The 16427-nt window shown below is 52.4% G+C and overlaps 5 protein-coding genes across 5 annotated transcripts; 3 read left to right on the top strand and 2 right to left on the bottom strand.

The window, feature by feature from the left end:
- Positions 1 to 168: 168 nt before the first annotated feature.
- BKA58DRAFT_465774 (uncharacterized protein) lies at positions 169 to 2197 on the bottom strand. Its single transcript, XM_046174977.1, has 5 exons — positions 1515 to 2197; positions 1413 to 1458; positions 1194 to 1351; positions 1028 to 1139; positions 169 to 968 (listed from the first exon to the last, which is right to left on the bottom strand). Exons 1-5 carry the CDS (start codon positions 1730 to 1732, stop codon positions 237 to 239), a joined length of 1266 nt encoding a protein of 421 aa, XP_046028877.1. The 5' UTR covers positions 1733 to 2197; the 3' UTR covers positions 169 to 236.
- Positions 2198 to 4997: 2800 nt separating this feature from the next.
- BKA58DRAFT_308192 (HAD-like domain-containing protein) lies at positions 4998 to 6733 on the top strand (the record flags this gene model as incomplete). The annotated part of the gene is made up of 4 exons (XM_046167192.1): positions 4998 to 6122; positions 6173 to 6322; positions 6373 to 6471; positions 6521 to 6733. The coding sequence occupies 4 exons, from the start codon at positions 4998 to 5000 to the stop codon at positions 6731 to 6733; spliced, it is 1587 nt and encodes a 528-aa protein (XP_046028878.1).
- An 882-nt stretch (positions 6734 to 7615) lies between these two features.
- On the top strand, positions 7616 to 9358 carry BKA58DRAFT_353937 (uncharacterized protein). The gene is made up of 3 exons (XM_046168606.1): positions 7616 to 7872; positions 8026 to 8266; positions 8366 to 9358. The coding sequence occupies exons 1-3, from the start codon at positions 7842 to 7844 to the stop codon at positions 9177 to 9179; spliced, it is 1086 nt and encodes a 361-aa protein (XP_046028879.1). The 5' UTR covers positions 7616 to 7841; the 3' UTR covers positions 9180 to 9358.
- A 171-nt stretch (positions 9359 to 9529) lies between these two features.
- BKA58DRAFT_417646 (heterokaryon incompatibility protein-domain-containing protein) lies at positions 9530 to 12409 on the bottom strand. The gene is made up of 2 exons (XM_046172644.1): positions 11761 to 12409; positions 9530 to 11714 (listed from the first exon to the last, which is right to left on the bottom strand). Exons 1-2 carry the CDS (start codon positions 12203 to 12205, stop codon positions 9931 to 9933), a joined length of 2229 nt encoding a protein of 742 aa, XP_046028880.1. The 5' UTR covers positions 12206 to 12409; the 3' UTR covers positions 9530 to 9930.
- A 110-nt stretch (positions 12410 to 12519) lies between these two features.
- On the top strand, positions 12520 to 16259 carry BKA58DRAFT_452041 (P-loop containing nucleoside triphosphate hydrolase protein). The gene is made up of 6 exons (XM_046174410.1): positions 12520 to 12900; positions 12954 to 13104; positions 13159 to 14115; positions 14186 to 15354; positions 15410 to 15811; positions 15864 to 16259. The coding sequence occupies exons 1-6, from the start codon at positions 12874 to 12876 to the stop codon at positions 16032 to 16034; spliced, it is 2877 nt and encodes a 958-aa protein (XP_046028881.1). The 5' UTR covers positions 12520 to 12873; the 3' UTR covers positions 16035 to 16259.
- Positions 16260 to 16427: the final 168 nt, after the last annotated feature.

Genomic DNA, 16427 nt, shown 5'->3' on the forward strand with positions numbered 1-16427 from the left:
ATAATGAAGGATTTCGAGATACGTGTAGTGATAGAACTGCGAAGCTGGGAGCAGGTAAGAGAAACGTGGTAACAAAAAGCTATGCGAATACCAGGGTACTGATAATCAGTAAATTGAACATATATTGAACATCAAAATCAGATATACAGTGAGTGCAATATGACGCTACCACGACACACTCTCATATACACCATCGCCAATGCGAGTAGCCTTTCCACAATCATTCGTAACAAACATCATATTTCCATACAAGTCGGCAATCTACTCTCTGGCCTCCTCGACTCCGGCCTCCCATACGTCCTCAAAAAGTGTCCTCTAGGGAAGCAATCCTCAACCCTCTCCATACTACATCTAACCAAACTCCTAACCACATGCCCTCTGCTCACATGCCCCCTACCCACTCTAACCGTTTGAACATTAGACTTGACCCACAAGACGGGAAGTGCGACAGCGACACTAGCCTGAAGAGACTCCTCATCGGTAGCAAAACTAGGTGCGATGCTAGCCCGGAAACTTGTATGCGAGCTAGCCTTGCTCTTGCGCCAGTGGTACCCGCGTCCGTTTCCACCAGAGACATAGAACTCGTCGTCATCTGAGTCGTCGCTGCATTGCGAAGTCAATTTCTTTGCTTTCCACCTCAAGTTCTGAGGCTCTTCAACCAAGCTCTCTTCGCCGGTGAAGTTGGTGCAGAGTTTCTTGAGAGAAGGGAGGTTGACGGCGACGATGGCGAACTGCGTTTCGAGGGCGGCGATGATGATCATTTTGCCGAGGATCCAAGATGTGTCGATGGGTTCGTCGGATTGAGATCCTAGTTCGAGGAGGGGGATGAGGCGGAAGGTTGCGATGATGACGGAGATGCTGCCGAAGGTGAGGACGCTGAGGACGGCGATCTTCTTGCGGAAGCTGATTTGGCAGTTCCAGAGCATGGCGATGGGTAGAAGGAGGATGTACATGTCTAGGCCAATATTCTGTGGGAGTTGAAGTTAGCTGTGTGATCTGCGAGATTAAGGGACTAGATGGTACTTACCAAAAGACATGGCACCAGAAGAACAATGAGTTTGTTCATGCAATAGGCGTCGGGATGTGTGCCAGGGTGTAGAATTTCGTCAAAGGGCATACATTGGATGCAAGCAAGAAGCCTAGTCTCAGACGTTAGTTTATCTCGTAAAGAGTGAGGAAACATCACGACATACATGTTGCACCCCCATACGATCGTGTTGAGACCCAGGCCAGCGTAGACAGCGTAGCAGAAGTCGGTACTCTCCGACGAAAGCCGGAGGTAAAAGAAGAGAAACGCGGATTTCATAACCCAATGTACGGAGTAGTAGACTATCTCCTCGACGAAGAGCCACTAATGTCTTTGGTTAGTACATGTGCCTTTGGTAGTATATCTGTCTTGCTTTGGTGCATACCTTGACAATTTCCAGTTTTTGGAAGGCATTAAGGGCGTCCATATGTCTAAACACAATCGTTAGTCTTGTCTTCTCCACGCAAGGTAGCTACTTAGTACTTACAACCCGCATCCCCAGTAGAGAAACATGTGCAAGACACCTTGCTGAGCGACACTGAAGATGAAAACCACCACAGCGAAGTAGTCGTCCCATCCCCATTTCCTCAGACTCAAGTTGACGTAACGACTGTAAAACCTCAGAAAGGTCGAGGTGGTGCCCAGAAAGAAGGTAACGTATGCCACGGCATAAGCCAGTGGTTGAAGATTAGTAGCCAGCGCCATAGTTGAAGAAACTGGCGACGTGAATCAATCACGGAAAGGAGTGGAAGTTGGGCAGCTCAGCTCACACAGCATCAACCATCTCAGTAATGCATGGCTGTCGTATGTATCTTAAACACCTTGCCTCGCATCATTCATGGTCTGCTTTTTCTCCGCATAAACGTCGAAACAGGTCTGCCGTCTAGTCCCCCCGCCGGGTGTCATTATTAGGAGTACACTCTCACGTACGTGCCACTATCAGGGTGAGTTCACGACACAAGTCGTAGTTGACTTTGGTCGACATAAGCAAGACGGGTGTTTCGGTGTGGCTGTTGGGCGAGTACCGACTTACAAGGCGTCAGGAGTGCTTGCTTTTCCGCTCGAGAAGTCCCGAAGACTGTACTACCGCGCCGCATACGTGTGATGCGGAGCTCCGACCCACACTCCACGTTTTTCGCCTCGCCGTCGTGATTGCCGAAAGCTTGAGGCTCATTGTCCGATCCGATTAAGGCTGTATACCGATGGCGAGGCTGTACGCATCCCAAAGAGAAACGTTGTAATCTGATGATCGGCAAGAATGAGCTTCAATAGTTTGTAAGAGTCTTCCTACCTGGTCAAGATACCTTTGCGCTGGATGTATGTGTAGCTATTCCTGTCAAAAGTCAATCAAAGGAGGTCTCCGATCTCTCACCCATCGGCTTCGCCAAGACAGTTTGTTGCTTATCCCAGATCTTGTAACGATTATGCAGTTAGGACTAGAGATGCTGAGCTGAACAAGCAACACAAGATCTGCAACGTCCGCCACTCAGAAACAGCCGCCATGCCCACTTTTCCTCCCGAAACACCAATGGGCAGGTGTTTTAGCATCGATCTCCAAAACTCCGCCTGTTAGCCCCAGCTCCGAAGCTCTTTTGGGTTGAGATGGACGCAATCGTCTTCCCAAATAGATAAAACAGAAAACAAAATAGTCGTGATTGGTGCGCGAAGGCATAGCGGTGCTGTCTCCCGCCGCTAGAGCTTCTTCTGGAAGCCACTAGGCTAAGTTGGTCCGCTGCTGAAGCTATATGGAGTCGATGCGTCCGCTATGTGAAGCTGCCCAAAGCATCCTCACAGTCGTGGGTTCGACCATGCGAAACTATATCCAGACGCATATATCATCGGATGCCGATACCGACACAGGGCTGCTAGGATGCTGTGCAGAAGTCTATGCACACCACCGAAGTCGCTGGCATCTCCATCCGATTCCATCTCACACCGAACAACGAGCGGATTATACCAGAGGTCCTGCACAGCCAGAAGGATGATGCGAGGGAGGTTCCCCCACTGCGACTGGGGAAATGAATACCAGTCACGACTGCAAACACCGAGTACAACATGTGGAGCAAAGGACGTGAAGGGGGTCTACGGATACCTTGGGGAGCAAGCAGAGAGATGGACAATGGAGAACAGTAAGAAGTTCAAATGGAGCTACTGATTAGGGAGGCTTGACATCTTTGCGGGAGCATACGGACCGGTCACGCGTTTGCGGGCCTTGTGCGCTATGTGAGGAATCAGGAACAACACCGCTGTTTAGGATGCACTTCGAGAACAGTCGTACAGTGACGAAAACGTGTACTCTGGCCAGTTGCCTGTGCGACTGGGGCGTGTCTCAAGCACAAGAGACAAATTAGCGTTCAACGGTCGGTTGATCCTCCGCTCGTATTCTCCGGATCTTGTGAGCGTAGATCGCCTCACCCGCGTCGTTCGGCGTGGGCGCGCATTGCGGGGAGCCTCTTGGGTCGAGGTGTATTGCACACCACTACAGCGGGGAAGGCGGATAGCGTGCAGACGCAAACCATTAACGTCGGCCTCGTGACCTCGTGACCTTTGCGGACATGGATGCCCATCGCATGAAACTGCAAGATCGGCACGGCGACGGGCCGTCCTGCACAGCGCTTGCCACTGTGGAACACGACAGGCTCTGACATGTGACAGCAAGGACAACGACTCCAGCGCTACAGTGTCTGCGACGACGAGGAACATGACGAGTGTGTTGAGAGTCGGCTGGTAAGTGCTGCGCGTCGCTGGAAGGATGATGCCGGCGCACCAATATTGGACCAGCATCTGGCGGCAGAAGCGCATCGGGTCTTACGGCTGATGTGAGTTGTGATAGGTTGGCGCGACGTCGCTTCCCCGTACCATGGCAAGATGGCGCCTAACCGTGAGTCAACTGCAAATGCGGCCGCACGAACGGTCGCCTGGCCTGGGAATGGGTCGCTCTTGAAGGTTCGCGAAGACGAGATTATGCAGGGCTCGAAAGCGTATTTGTCTCAGGCCTAGAGGCAAACGAGAATAAAGCTGTTGGCTGCGGGCTATGGCTAATGTGCCCTGGAGCCATATGCTTGGCTGTCATTTCCCTGTGTGACACGCCTCGTCCGCGATGGGGACGAGGGCGTGATTGGATAGATGAATGATGAATAGTCCTGCCCTTGGAGATGTGCAGCGCGGAGTGTAGGTATTGTATATGGGCCTGGCCATGCTTCCTGCTAGGGCGATTGGAGCTAGGGGCGAGTTGTGGTTATTGGGGGTCCCCCATAAAGAGGGCCCCTGTCACGCTCAAGTGTGCCGTCTTGCACAGCCCCGATACTGCTATCAAGACGATTGTCGCCGTGAGCGCATTGCATTCATCGAGCAGCAGCAGCAGAGCCGCATCGCAAACATAGGCGCAGTCGCGTCAAGACAGTGTGAGAAAACCGTGCCGCTCAAGTGAACTGGCAGTTGTTGTGGAGCTTTGGCGCTGATGACGGTGAAAGACGGCGTCTCATTTCCGTCCGCGTTAGCGAACCAGCCTCATCCCAAGCAGCGCATCCAAGCTTCGCTCCCCGTCGCCCTCGCTCTCTCCCTCGGACTCCCTCGACGATAGCGACTGCCCCAGCTGCGAGAACCGGCGACCGCTCCTTCCATCTCGCGCATCAATCTGAGCAATCGCGACCGGGTCACGCCATTGCCAGCCAGTCTGCCAGCCACCGCTCCCACCCACGAGCGAGTTCCACCACGCGACGACCCAGGGCGCCCTCAGTCCCGCCTCGAGCCTATCACTACACGCCCTCGACACCTGCGCGCTGCCTGTCTGACATACTCGACGCGCAGCCATGAGCACCGAGCCCACGCAGCTCTCTGCTGATGCAACCCGCATGTCTAGCGAGAAGGCAGTAGGGCCGTCGGAGCACGCCAACGGCACCGGTATGTTTGTCGCTTACCACCATGTTGACGTCCTCGAATACTTGATTACTAACATGATGAAGCTGCCATGCAAAGCGCCATTGCCACCAACTCCTTCGCTCCAGGCCAATCCTCGTCGCAAGGCCCGTCGACTGAAGGTGACTCGACCCAGAAGCGTTCCCTCTTGAACGTCCCGCGATCCGGTTCGCAGTCCAACGAGACTCCCAACACCGGCCTCAGCGGCGCAACCGCAGCAGACGCTGAAAGCATTGGGCGAGGCTCCAAGCATTCCAAGCGAAGCTTCATGGGCAAACGACGCGCAGGAAGCACGGCGAGCAGCAAGCGCTCCCACCAGCGCGCTGCCCCCTCCGAGAAGAACGAGCAACTGCCCCCAATGCCTGCCACCGCAAACCGTCCAGCATCGACACGAAGCAAGACCAAGAAATCAGGTGGCCTGTTGTCTTGCCTACCCTGCTTTGCACCCAAGGAGTCTCGCACAACCGATGATTCTACGCCCCTGGAGAACGTCAAGCAGGCCCAAAAGGTGCCCGCTGGACGCACTTCCCAGTCAACACCCATCAAGAAACAGGAACCCACCGTTGCGGAATCGAGTAACACTGACTCCAAAGACCCACTTGATGAGAAGACGGGAACCGACACATTAGGTTCAGGTCTCGCCGACAAGCCCGGCCATGGTGATGGCACAACCGAGCAGGCGTCAGTCGGAGACCAACCCCAGGTCGTGACAAGAAGCCCATCCCAGAAGCAGCCAACAGATACAGTTTCCCCGCCTCAGCCCGGCACCCTGCAGACTGGTCACCCCCAGATAAGCATCACAAACCCTACGCCCACCGCTACTCCGGTACTTCCTCGGCCGTCAGCAGAGCAAGAGCGCATAATACAGGATCAGACCGAGGAGCAGAAGCAGATCGACAACGACATTGAGATGAAAGATGTGCCGCTATCGACTAACGATGTTCATCAAGAGGGAGAGGAGACAAGCGCAGAGGCCGAGGCTGAACACCCCAAGGTCGATCTTCCTCCACCACCCCCGCTTGCGGAGAGACAGGTCGCTGTTCAGCATCAGACTGCAGACGTTGCAGAGGCGGCAGAGCAACAGAAGTATCTTTTGGGACCTATCGCACCCAGGTTCCAAGGAAAGAAGTGCCTGGTTCTCGACCTGGATGAGACTTTAGTCCACAGCAGCTTTAAGGTACGTTTCACGTCCGCAATGTTGGTTTCGATTTGCTAACGTAGTGCCAGATTCTGCACCAAGCCGACTTCACCATCCCTGTCGAGATTGAAGGCCAATACCACAACGTGTATGTCATCAAGCGACCAGGCGTCGACCAGTTTATGAAGAGGGTGGGCGAGCTCTACGAGGTCGTCGTGTTCACCGCGTCCGTCTCAAAGGTAAGCACACGACGGAATCGCAAACACATGCTTTATACTGATAATACTAGTACGGTGACCCCCTTCTCGACCAACTTGACATCCACGGCGTTGTTCACCACCGGCTGTTCCGCGAAAGTTGCTACAACCACCAGGGCAACTACGTCAAGGTACGATCGCCAATGTTGTCTCCGCTTGCTCAATGCTAACCTATTGCAGGACCTTTCACAGATCGGTCGCGACCTCAAAGATACCATCATCATCGACAACTCGCCCACGTCGTACATCTTCCACCCGCAACACGCCGTCCCCATCAGTAGCTGGTTCTCTGACGCACACGACAACGAGCTCCTCGACCTGATACCTGTACTTGAGGATCTTGCCGGCCAGCAGGTCAGCGATGTCAGTCTGGTGCTTGATGTTGCTTTATAAGCATGAATTGAGACGACAGTGATGAGTGAACACTTGCGCATGCCCTTTTTCACCGCGCCGACATAATCACTTTTCTTCGAGGTGAAGCTGTAGGAGCACTGCTCTTGCGGCTTCCAACTTGTACTTTGTAATCAGTTGTAATCTGCATCGAGAGGCGGTCTGGAGGGGGCAGATGCGAGACCAGCGGTTGAAGAGCGTCTTGCAGGTTCAGACTGCATGTTTGACTTTCAGTGCCGCGAGCATGGCTTCGGCGCAATGTGCTTCGATACCCACCCCCACCAGCGCCCGAGCTGCAACGAGTCACATTCCTCTTTTACGCAACAAAACAGGAGGACCACGGCGCAGAATGGAGTCGATTTGGCTTGTGAAGCCGCGAAAATAAGCAGTAATATTGGCACATACCCCCTTTCTACATATGCGGCGCGTGTGACCCTTTGGGGTTGCGTTGCAGTACTATCAATACCATTTCCTTTGTACAGTGTGCTTTGTTGTTGGTTTGCATTGCTGGCTGGGACATGCATCGTCTATTCATCCCACGACTGGAGCGTGTATTGGTGGTGCTCGTCGTTTGACTCGGTTTCCTCTTCCCTCATGTACGTTCACAGGTGTGTTTTCATAGTTTGGCAGGAGCGAATAGCGCCTGTAGGCACCATCGGATGCCAGGCAGGTAGTTTCTCGATAGTCAATACTATTCCAATAGCCAGACCGCAATCTAGAATCTTACTAGATGCTCTAGAAGTGTCGTACCACATAATATTCCTCCTGTCAGCGCTGTCATCTGCGCCCATGACGTTCACTAACCAACAGAACGATGGTCTTGGCATTCACATGTCGAAAATACATGACTCGCGTGACCAAAAGTGCCCCAGAATCAGCCCGCATTACGTCTTCGCCACGTTGTACCCTTCCAGCGTAAGAAGCTTATCCAGCCGTTACCTGCAGCACTGCCCCCTCAATTCTTTGCTTCGTTGCAACAGCCTCGCTGTGAAAACGCTCAACTGCTGCCAAGGCACGCTTTGTTCGCGTTTACTGTAAATTGGCCTCGCCTTACATGGCTCGGTGACCATACGCCCACATCTGCATCTTCCCTTGCTAGACATCACTCGTCATGGAGAGATACAGTCAGTTCCGCGACAAAGGTACGTTTGGAGTAATCCCTCCGCGATTGTGCCAGAGTGCCACCGGCTCTCACGTCCCATTACTACAAGTCATCAATTCCCGCCAGCGACAGATACCCACTACCGTTCGTTCGCGACACAAAAGCAAATCCATAGCTAACAGTATATCTGCAGGTACAGCCATAGCGCCATTCCTCCCTGTTCCTTCTCCACCGGTCGGCATCATCTGGCAACCGTTATACTTCGCCCTCTTCTGCGTGCGCGCACCTTTCTTCTTCGCCTTCTCACTATTTTACTTCCTGATTCTGGAATGGATATCCGTGGGTCGGAGATTGAAGTATGGGGTACTATGGCTGATGCTGGGCATTCCTGGCGTGTGGTGGGTGGACTTGCAGGTTGACGGTGTCAAGAGAGGGTATGCCAAAATATCCACAGCGGTCGAATCCTAGACGAGGCCAGACTGGAGCCATGTCTGGAGGCCGAACACGTCGAGCGCTGCTAACACATCACACAGACAGCTACATTCTGCGAAAGACAACCTCCCCAAAGCCGGCACGATCATCGCTTCTTCCTTCACGTCACCCCTCGACCCGCTCTACCTCGCCGGTATCTTCCAACCCATCTTCACCCGCTCATACCCCCACCACCGAAAGGTCGAACGCATAACCCTCTTCCGCGCGATACTACATGCATTCTCTCCACCCGCCCTCTCCCCACCTGACTCCTCCAAACTCGTCTCCCTTCAACAACTCACCGACGAGAACCCCAGCAGGATAATCTGCGTATTCCCCGAAACAACCACCACAAACGGCAGGGGCATCCTCCCACTATGCCCCAGCCTGCTGAGCGCAGACGGCAAGACCAAAATCTACCCCGTTAACCTCCGCTACACACCTCAAGACGTCACAACACCCGTCCCGGGCGGCTACCCCTCCTGGTTCTGGGGCCTCCTCAGCAAACCCTCACACCAAATGCGCGTCCGCATCGCTTCGCGCGTATACAACAGTAGGAATCAGGACTCGCCGTCCCGCTCTACATCCAGTTCGAAACAAAACTCTGTTAAGGCATCGGGTTACGACACGAATATCTTCGACCAACCGGACTTTAGGAATGGGTTTAGTGGCAAGCATGGTGAGGCGGGTGATGGCATGGATGTCGATGTTGGTGGTCAGGTCAATGGCGATGATGGCGTTGTGAGTGAGGAGGAGCAAAAGGTTCTTGAGCGGGTTGCGGAGGATTTGGCGAGATTGGGGAGGGTTAAGAGGGTTGGGTTGGGGGTCGAGGAGAAGGTGGAGTTTTTGAAGGTTTGGGGAAGGAGGAAACGTTAGACGGAGGTATGGGCTGTGAGGTTGATTAAGTAGAGAGGGCGGTGGAGGAACAGGAACACAGTGAAGATCGATGAGTAGGCCAAGGCTTTATGGCTATTCTAAAGCATTGTATTCCTTGATAAGGACAGAATACATGGATATATAATTTCAGAATTAGCACGCCTCATGATTCCGCCGCGTCATTGACTTCTTCTCTGCGATGTGATTTGTATTCAGATGTAGTCAATGATTTGGGCCTCAACGTAAGGTGAAAAAGGGCACCTCCAAATAATTCTTTAGGTAAATTGGCGCAAAGAGTTTGTTACCTTTTGATGCTGGTTCAGGCCAATATTCACTCATAGTTCAACTGCCTTCGCTACCACTGAACACACTCATTGAATGACAAGTTGAACAACCCAAAACAGACACCTGGTCAGGCTAATATTTGGGTCGTTTCATGTGATATGTTAGGCACCTAAACTCTAGTCCGAAAGAAAGACCTTTGGATTACTACTAGAGTAACTGTATGCAATGGAATGCTGAACTCATAGCTTATGTCCTGTGTTTGTCAACTTCTGCGCTTCCTGTCTCTCAGCCCCTGTTACTCCTTATCGATGGCGTTGCGGATATTTTGGTTGCTTAGATTCCTGCCGTTCTATTTTCGAGCCGCAACAGGTACGAGGTAAGTCGAGAGGTTTTAGGAAACCCCAAGCCGTGATAGGTGACGTAGATGTGGTTGTTGTCTGAGCATACGGTATCTTCTCAGCATTGGTCAGACGATCTCGATGTCTTCGAACGGGCGATCCATGAATGGTAACAATGCGCCTACTTCTCCAGCTCGAAACCGACCGACTCGGACGTATCTAGCGCCGTTATCGATGGGATGTATGAGCAGCCCGTATGCATTACGGTTGCTTGGTATCTCGCACGCTCGCACACTTTCCTCTGTCATGATGCCGTTCTCGTCGTATTCTAATAGCCTCGAAGATTCACTACTGATCGCCCATCTGTTCCTATCATAATCGTTATTGGGCCCGTAGTTACTCGCAAGCAGTAAAAGAGAAACGTCTGTCCCCTTCACCTCTTCGTTTATGAAACCAAGATTCCAATCAACATCACAGTGGGCGACCCAGGACTTGTACGTGACGGTTAGCCATGGGACAAACGTTGCGATAGATGTGAATAAGTCTTTCCTCCAATGGGTGTCTTGCTTGATAATCTTGCCACTTATCTTCAACTTGCTGCTTTTAAGTCGTCCATAGGGATTCGCATCGATACTCTCAGAAGTGCATGTAGCTTCTAGGTAACGACACTCCGAACGAAAGTCTATCTCCCGCATCTCATCGAGCCACAAATTTCTAGACCTTGTCGGGTTGAATTCCGGGAACTTAATGTTGCGGCAGTGGGTCCAGCTCCAAGAGGGACCAATATACTTATCGGTGGATCCGACGTCGAGTCGTTCCAAGAGTTCTTCTCTGGTGGGGCAGCTATGCGGGAAGACGATGTACCAAAGTAGCTCTTCAAGTAATGAGTTTCTCCACAACCCAGCAACATATGTCCATTTAGTTGCTTCAGCCACTAGCTTCGCCAGCCCTGCTACTGCAGGAAAGCGATCTGTGGACTTAGTACTCTGGCGATGAACGTATGAGCTCACAAGTCTATGCCATTCTCTGCGAATATATTCGTCAGGCTCCCCTTCCTCATAACGCAGCAGTTTATGCGAGAATATCGATGCAGCTTTTGAGTGAATGTCCTCCATCTCAGTCATCTCTTGCATTGGGCACGAGAAATGAACTCGCCTAGCCCCAAAGCAGAGTAGCCTCTGTGACATTTCTTCTTCTTGAAGCGTCCAAGCGCGGAGGAACCACGCACCAGAATCGATATCCGCATCTCGTCTGGTCAAGGGAGGCTTGATAGCCGTGACCAGTGGGCGGCGCTGAGGGCGCAGATTGAGACATCCGTCTATATCAGGCTGTATTGAGGATTTAAACGCAACGCTAACCGAATCGGCAGGTCGATCAAGGAAGCTATCCAGACAAGAGTAAGTCGATATAGCGCAGATTGTGATGAATGCGTTCGCATAGATGGATCCCATACGCTCAGCCTCGTGCGTCCAGTCTCCAAGGTCATCTTGGATAATGCATAGTGCATCAATCCAGATATACCTGATTGATAGCACTCGTGCTGTTCTGACCATGTCTTGCATCACGGGCGTCATCTCGTCGAAGTGAATACTGTCGAGACGTTGAGACAAAGTCGCTGATGTAGTCGTGATTTGTCGTGTAGCTTGTTCCTTTGTACCCCAACAATAGCTGAGCGTGGCATAGAGACCTGGGGACTGCATTTGTGTGTCCTGAGTTTCTATCAAACGGATGCTCTCTCCCTGGTCGCCGCCTCCAAGGTCGATAAGGCGGGCTGGTAGGAGATCTGATGTCGAGGCCGACCTGCACTCGGTGCTGCATTTCTCTAAAGCTCGCCTGATCCAAGCGACATTTTCCTCACATAACGTTTGGGTCCGTGGAGCAAGGGCTGTTCTGAGCCATCTCTGACAATTGCCTAGTACGATTAGTAAGAGCTTCCGGAATCTATGGTCGGCTATCACCTTCGTCGCAGTCGATGTAGAAAACGAAATTATACTTAGATAACGTCTTAAACTCGATATGCTCAGATTGCCAACTCGCAACGAGCGTGGAAAGCCCGTACTGTGGTCTCGTCCGGGTATGCCAGCAGTAACAAAGTTTGAATGTCACCTGAGCAGGTTTCGCAAAGCCCAGTTCAAGTGCCATACTGCGTAGGATGGCGCAGAACGCACATCCCGCTTCAGCTGAGGCTTTTAAGTGAGGCAAGTCTGGCAAACTGTCGTGCTGTAAATAGTCCAACCGTAGTTGCTGGCACGGTTCCTGGGAATCGTTTCCAACAATGAAACTCAAGATTTCTTGTCCATCATTGTTCTGAGCCTTGTGCCCACCTAGCCTTTTATCGTTGAAGCGCAAGACGGAGCATTTATTGCAAAGCGTTGACTCCCGGACGTTCAACGCCTCTTCCATGGCGGTCGGTCGGAGGTTTCAGATATGGAGAAATTCAACTATGTCATGGGAGAGGCAGTATCAAGAGCATTTCCGGACATAGAGAGGTGGATGTTGGTTCGAAGAGGAGAGAGATTGTGGCCCCCAGGCTGAAGATAAGCAAGGAAGCTTGACTTCGAAGCGCGGGGTCATAAGCCATCACATACGCAGACACGGCTGAACAGCTCTAATGTCGATTCATAGAGACATGTCGCACTTGAATCGCCGCGTCAGCTTCAGATGACAAAGAGTATAGCTATCAGCTGCTTAATAGTCGAGCTGAACATCGACGATGACGTGTACCTGCCAATGTTTGGTTGTTGACATGTTGTCATGTTGAAATGATTTAGATGGAGTCGACGATTGCATCCGACAATACTTCGCACACCGAGGCTGGCGTAATCGACACTGCACGACGCTGCATTCGAGGTAGGCGTTGCTCTCGCTGCGCCGGCTAACCGAAACTAGCATGCGATGACAGGGATCGCGCCTTCCTCTGTTTACCGTCCGAGCGCAGGCCCAAACAATCGATATCCGACATCCACAACACCAACGTCAACGACAACGACGACGCGCTTGTGCTTTTGGCCGCGCCGGGGTATGCTTTACTGTTATCTTTCCCTTCGCTAGACGTGGGTACACATAATTCAATGATGGACACTGCCAACGAGAATACTGTACGTATCACCATCCCTTGCCCGACTCGAGTCTAATCTCACGACCATTGTAGGGTATCGCGAAGCGCTCGGGCATCAAACCACCGTCTACCTTTTCCCACATCACCTCGCCGCCTCCTAAAGCCCTTGGCGAATTGCACGAAGCCGGCGCGAACGCACGAAGTGGAATGCCGATACCCACGGCGAAACACAAGCCCTCCGGCTGTAAATTGCCCCTCTCTATACCAGTCGCACCGGACAGGTCGCTGACTCTACCAGTACCCGAGCCTGCATTCAAGCAACGGAAGACGCTTGCAGAGCAAGCCGGCGAGCCGATTTCTCGAAAAGTACCCCCGCCGTCCAAGATCTCGAATGGCATCAAAAGTAGCTTGGCACGTGGACTCGCAGCGTCCACGTCGCGCGCTACTTCGAAACCGACAGCGAGACATCCTGCAACGTCGACTCTCAGTGGCAGTGTTGGTGGAGCTCCTAAGACTACCGGAGCTGCGAGGCCAAAGTCAGCCTACGGCCACGGAAGCCATGTTAGGAGCAAGTCCTATCAGCAAGGGCCGCGTCCGGCGACAGCAATGCTGAACCGAGACGATGATGACGACAGTGAGCAAACAGAGCGCAAAGGTGTGCAACCATTTCTTATGTCTACGAACCCCTACGCCAGTGCAAAAGCGCTTGGTGGTATGCTTTCTCATTTGAAGAAGCACACAACCTCCCTCAGTGCATCCGAACAGAGAATCGCTTGTGTGTCAGGTCCGCGAGCGGTCTCATCTCCTTCCCACTTCCGCTCCGTCACTCCGGTCATCGAAGAACCCGCCGACACCGACTGCGACGACATCTGCACCGCGGTTGGCGCGCTCACATTGGGCGTGGCCAAGGCAGACGTGCATAGCAGTCAGGTCGGATGTGGTATGACTTCTGACAACGGGACGAATCCTTTCCTGAAGCCAAAGAAACCCCAGTCCCATCTTCCCCAGCCCACAACTACGCCTGTTCGGCAGCAGCAGGTAGACCCGTCATCGTATCGGCCTTCATCTACTACACCGCGGAGATCAGCACAACCACCTTTTCTGAATCGCTTCACTAACGATCGCTGTCCAGACTTTTACAACGACCGCATGGAGGCTATGGAACGCGATTTCCGCATGTTCAAGGAGAAGATGGAGACAGACGTGCGACAGGCTACTGACTACAAGGAATCAATCCAACAACTTCAAAGTCGCGGTATGTCACGGACCATGCTCCCCAATCTCGCCTCTACTCGATGACAACATGCTAACGCCGTTTCTAACAGTCACGGAACTCGAGGCCATCCGTGCGCGATTAGAAATCGTCAACAAGGGCTTAGAGTCTGAGCTCGACGATACACGAAGTTGCTTCAAGTCAGTGAAGATGGAACTCGAGATGATGCAACAAAAACACACATATGAAGTCGACGATGTACGGCGAAGGCTACGCAACGAGGTCGAAGACTTGGAGTCGCAGCACCGGAAGGATACCGACCGAATGCAGAGGGAACGAGATGAGGCAGAAAGGAAGATGCGCAACGAATTTGACGAACGAATCGATAAGCTGCTGAAAGAACACAACGAGGAACTAGCTGGCTTGCGGAAGAAGCTGGATGCCGACACCGAGTCGGAGCGAAGCAGGCGCGCACAAGAAGCACAAAAGATCGAAGAGGAGTACGGTTCAAAACTCCGAGCGGCTGCTATGGAAGCAGACGCGAAACACCGCGAAGCGCAACTCGTTCAGGGCGAGCTCACCAACGTCAAATCCGAACTCGATCGTGAGAGGATGCTCAAGAATGGCCTCCAAGCACAACTTACAGAATCAACGACCAACAACCTTACATTGGATGCGTCGAACAAGGCAATGAAGGAGAAGATTGACTTCCTCGAGTCAGACAGTCAGGCGCAAGCAAAATCCTTCAACGACCTTCATCAGCGAATGCAAGATGCCATCGACGCTGCGGCAAGAGCGGAGGACAAACTTCGTCAAGAGGAAACACTGCGACGGAAGCTTTTCAACCAGGTGCAGGAACTTAAGGGCAACATCAGAGTCATGTGTCGCGTGCGGCCAACCCATGACACGGAACGCAACCCAGCGCAAATCTCGTTCCCTGACACCGATACCGACAGCAAAGAAGTGGCAGTCCTCGGTCCAAGCAAGCAAAGTGCGACTGGCAAGGACATCACCTCCGCCTATGCATACTCTTTCGATCGTGTGTTTGGTCCAGCCTCGCAGAACAGCGAAGTTTTTGAGGAGATCAGTCAGCTCGTGCAGAGCGCTCTCGATGGCTATAACGTCTGCATATTCTGCTATGGCCAAACAGGAGCTGGAAAGACGTTCACCATGTCCTCGGCTGACGGCATGATCCCACGTGCAACAGCCCAGATCTGGAACGAAGCGCAGCGATTGCAAGAGAAGGGCTGGACATACAACATGGAAGGCTCTTTCCTCGAAGTCTACAACGAGACATATAACGACTTACTCGGGCCGCTCAGAAGATCTGGACAAGAAGAAGGTGGAGGTGCGACACGATCCGGCGAAAAAGCAGACGATCCTCGAGAACGCAGTCAGTGTCAAGCTTGACGGCCCGAGCCGTGTTGAGGAGATTTTGATGACTGCCGACAAGAACAGGACGGTAGCGGCTACCAAGGCCAACATGCGTTCCAGCCGAAGTCACTCTGTTTTCATCCTGAAGCTCGTTGGAACCAACGAGATCACCGGTGAGAGGAGCGAAGGCACACTCAACCTGGTCGATCTTGCCGGATCTGAGCGACTCGAGCACTCCAAAGCTGAAGGTGCGCGCCTCAAGGAGACGCAAAACATCAACAAGAGTTTGAGCTGTCTGGGTGACGTGATCAACGCTCTTGGTTCGGCAAAGGAGGGCACACACGTACCGTACAGGAACTCGAAGGTATGTTACACAGAACTGGCGATGACCGATCCATGTACTAACACCTACATAGCTCACATACCTTCTTCAATACTCGTTGGGCGGTAACTCAAAAACCCTCATGTTCGTCATGGTCAGCCCGCTACAAGCACATCTCCAGGAGACGATTACGAGTCTCAAATTCGCAACGAAGGTGCACAATACGCATATCGGAACAGCAAAGAAGCAGACCAAGACATCGTAGACATGGTGGTCAAGATGTGAATTGGGTTTGGACCTCGTGGCTCGTGTGTGTCGCAGAGTCGGGCGTTTTGGTTGTTTTGGCTAGGACGAGGTGTTTGCGTATATATCCTCATTGTGTTCACAAGCAATGGCCTTTGAAGTGTTCGAGGTCAACGTTGCTTTGCTTGGTATATATAGCCATGGTTTTTCTGGAGTCCAGGATTCGTCTGGACGTGGCTAAGTCGTGCGGGCGTGAAGCTAGCATGCTGGCGTTTGGGGTATCTTTTGGTAGCTATGTGGAGAATGATGAGTAAACTCTTTTCACATTCGTGTCTTTCCTTGGGGAGTAGTGACTGTCAATGGTATATAAACGCCCTACGCAGTGTGTTCTTCTTCCTTTCTACCACTTCATCTT

The sequence above is a fragment of the Alternaria rosae genome (assembly GCF_020736505.1).
Source record: "Alternaria rosae strain MPI-PUGE-AT-0040 chromosome Unknown BKA58scaffold_2, whole genome shotgun sequence".
In the NCBI taxonomy this organism is placed as follows: Eukaryota; Fungi; Ascomycota; class Dothideomycetes; order Pleosporales; family Pleosporaceae; genus Alternaria; species Alternaria rosae.

Coding starts and splice junctions, on each gene's coding strand:
- BKA58DRAFT_465774 (XM_046174977.1), bottom strand. CDS start 1,732: ATGGCGCTGGCTACTAATCTTCAACCACTGGCTTATGCCGTGGCATAC. Junction 1,459..1,514: donor CTCTACTGGGGATGCGGGTT/GTAAGTACTAAG, acceptor GATTGTGTTTAG/ACATATGGACGCCCTTAATG. Junction 1,140..1,193: donor ATCGTATGGGGGTGCAACAT/GTATGTCGTGAT, acceptor GTCTGAGACTAG/GCTTCTTGCTTGCATCCAAT.
- BKA58DRAFT_353937 (XM_046168606.1), top strand. CDS start 7,842: ATGGAGAGATACAGTCAGTTCCGCGACAAAG. Junction 7,873..8,025: donor CAGTCAGTTCCGCGACAAAG/GTACGTTTGGAG, acceptor GTATATCTGCAG/GTACAGCCATAGCGCCATTC. Junction 8,267..8,365: donor GTTGACGGTGTCAAGAGAGG/GTATGCCAAAAT, acceptor CACATCACACAG/ACAGCTACATTCTGCGAAAG.
- BKA58DRAFT_417646 (XM_046172644.1), bottom strand. CDS start 12,205: ATGGAAGAGGCGTTGAACGTCCGGGAGTCAACGCTTTGCAATAAATGC. Junction 11,715..11,760: donor CTACATCGACTGCGACGAAG/GTGATAGCCGAC, acceptor TAATCGTACTAG/GCAATTGTCAGAGATGGCTC.
- BKA58DRAFT_452041 (XM_046174410.1), top strand. CDS start 12,874: ATGATGGACACTGCCAACGAGAATACT. Junction 12,901..12,953: donor ACACTGCCAACGAGAATACT/GTACGTATCACC, acceptor CGACCATTGTAG/GGTATCGCGAAGCGCTCGGG. Junction 13,105..13,158: donor GAAACACAAGCCCTCCGGCT/GTAAATTGCCCC, acceptor TGACTCTACCAG/TACCCGAGCCTGCATTCAAG.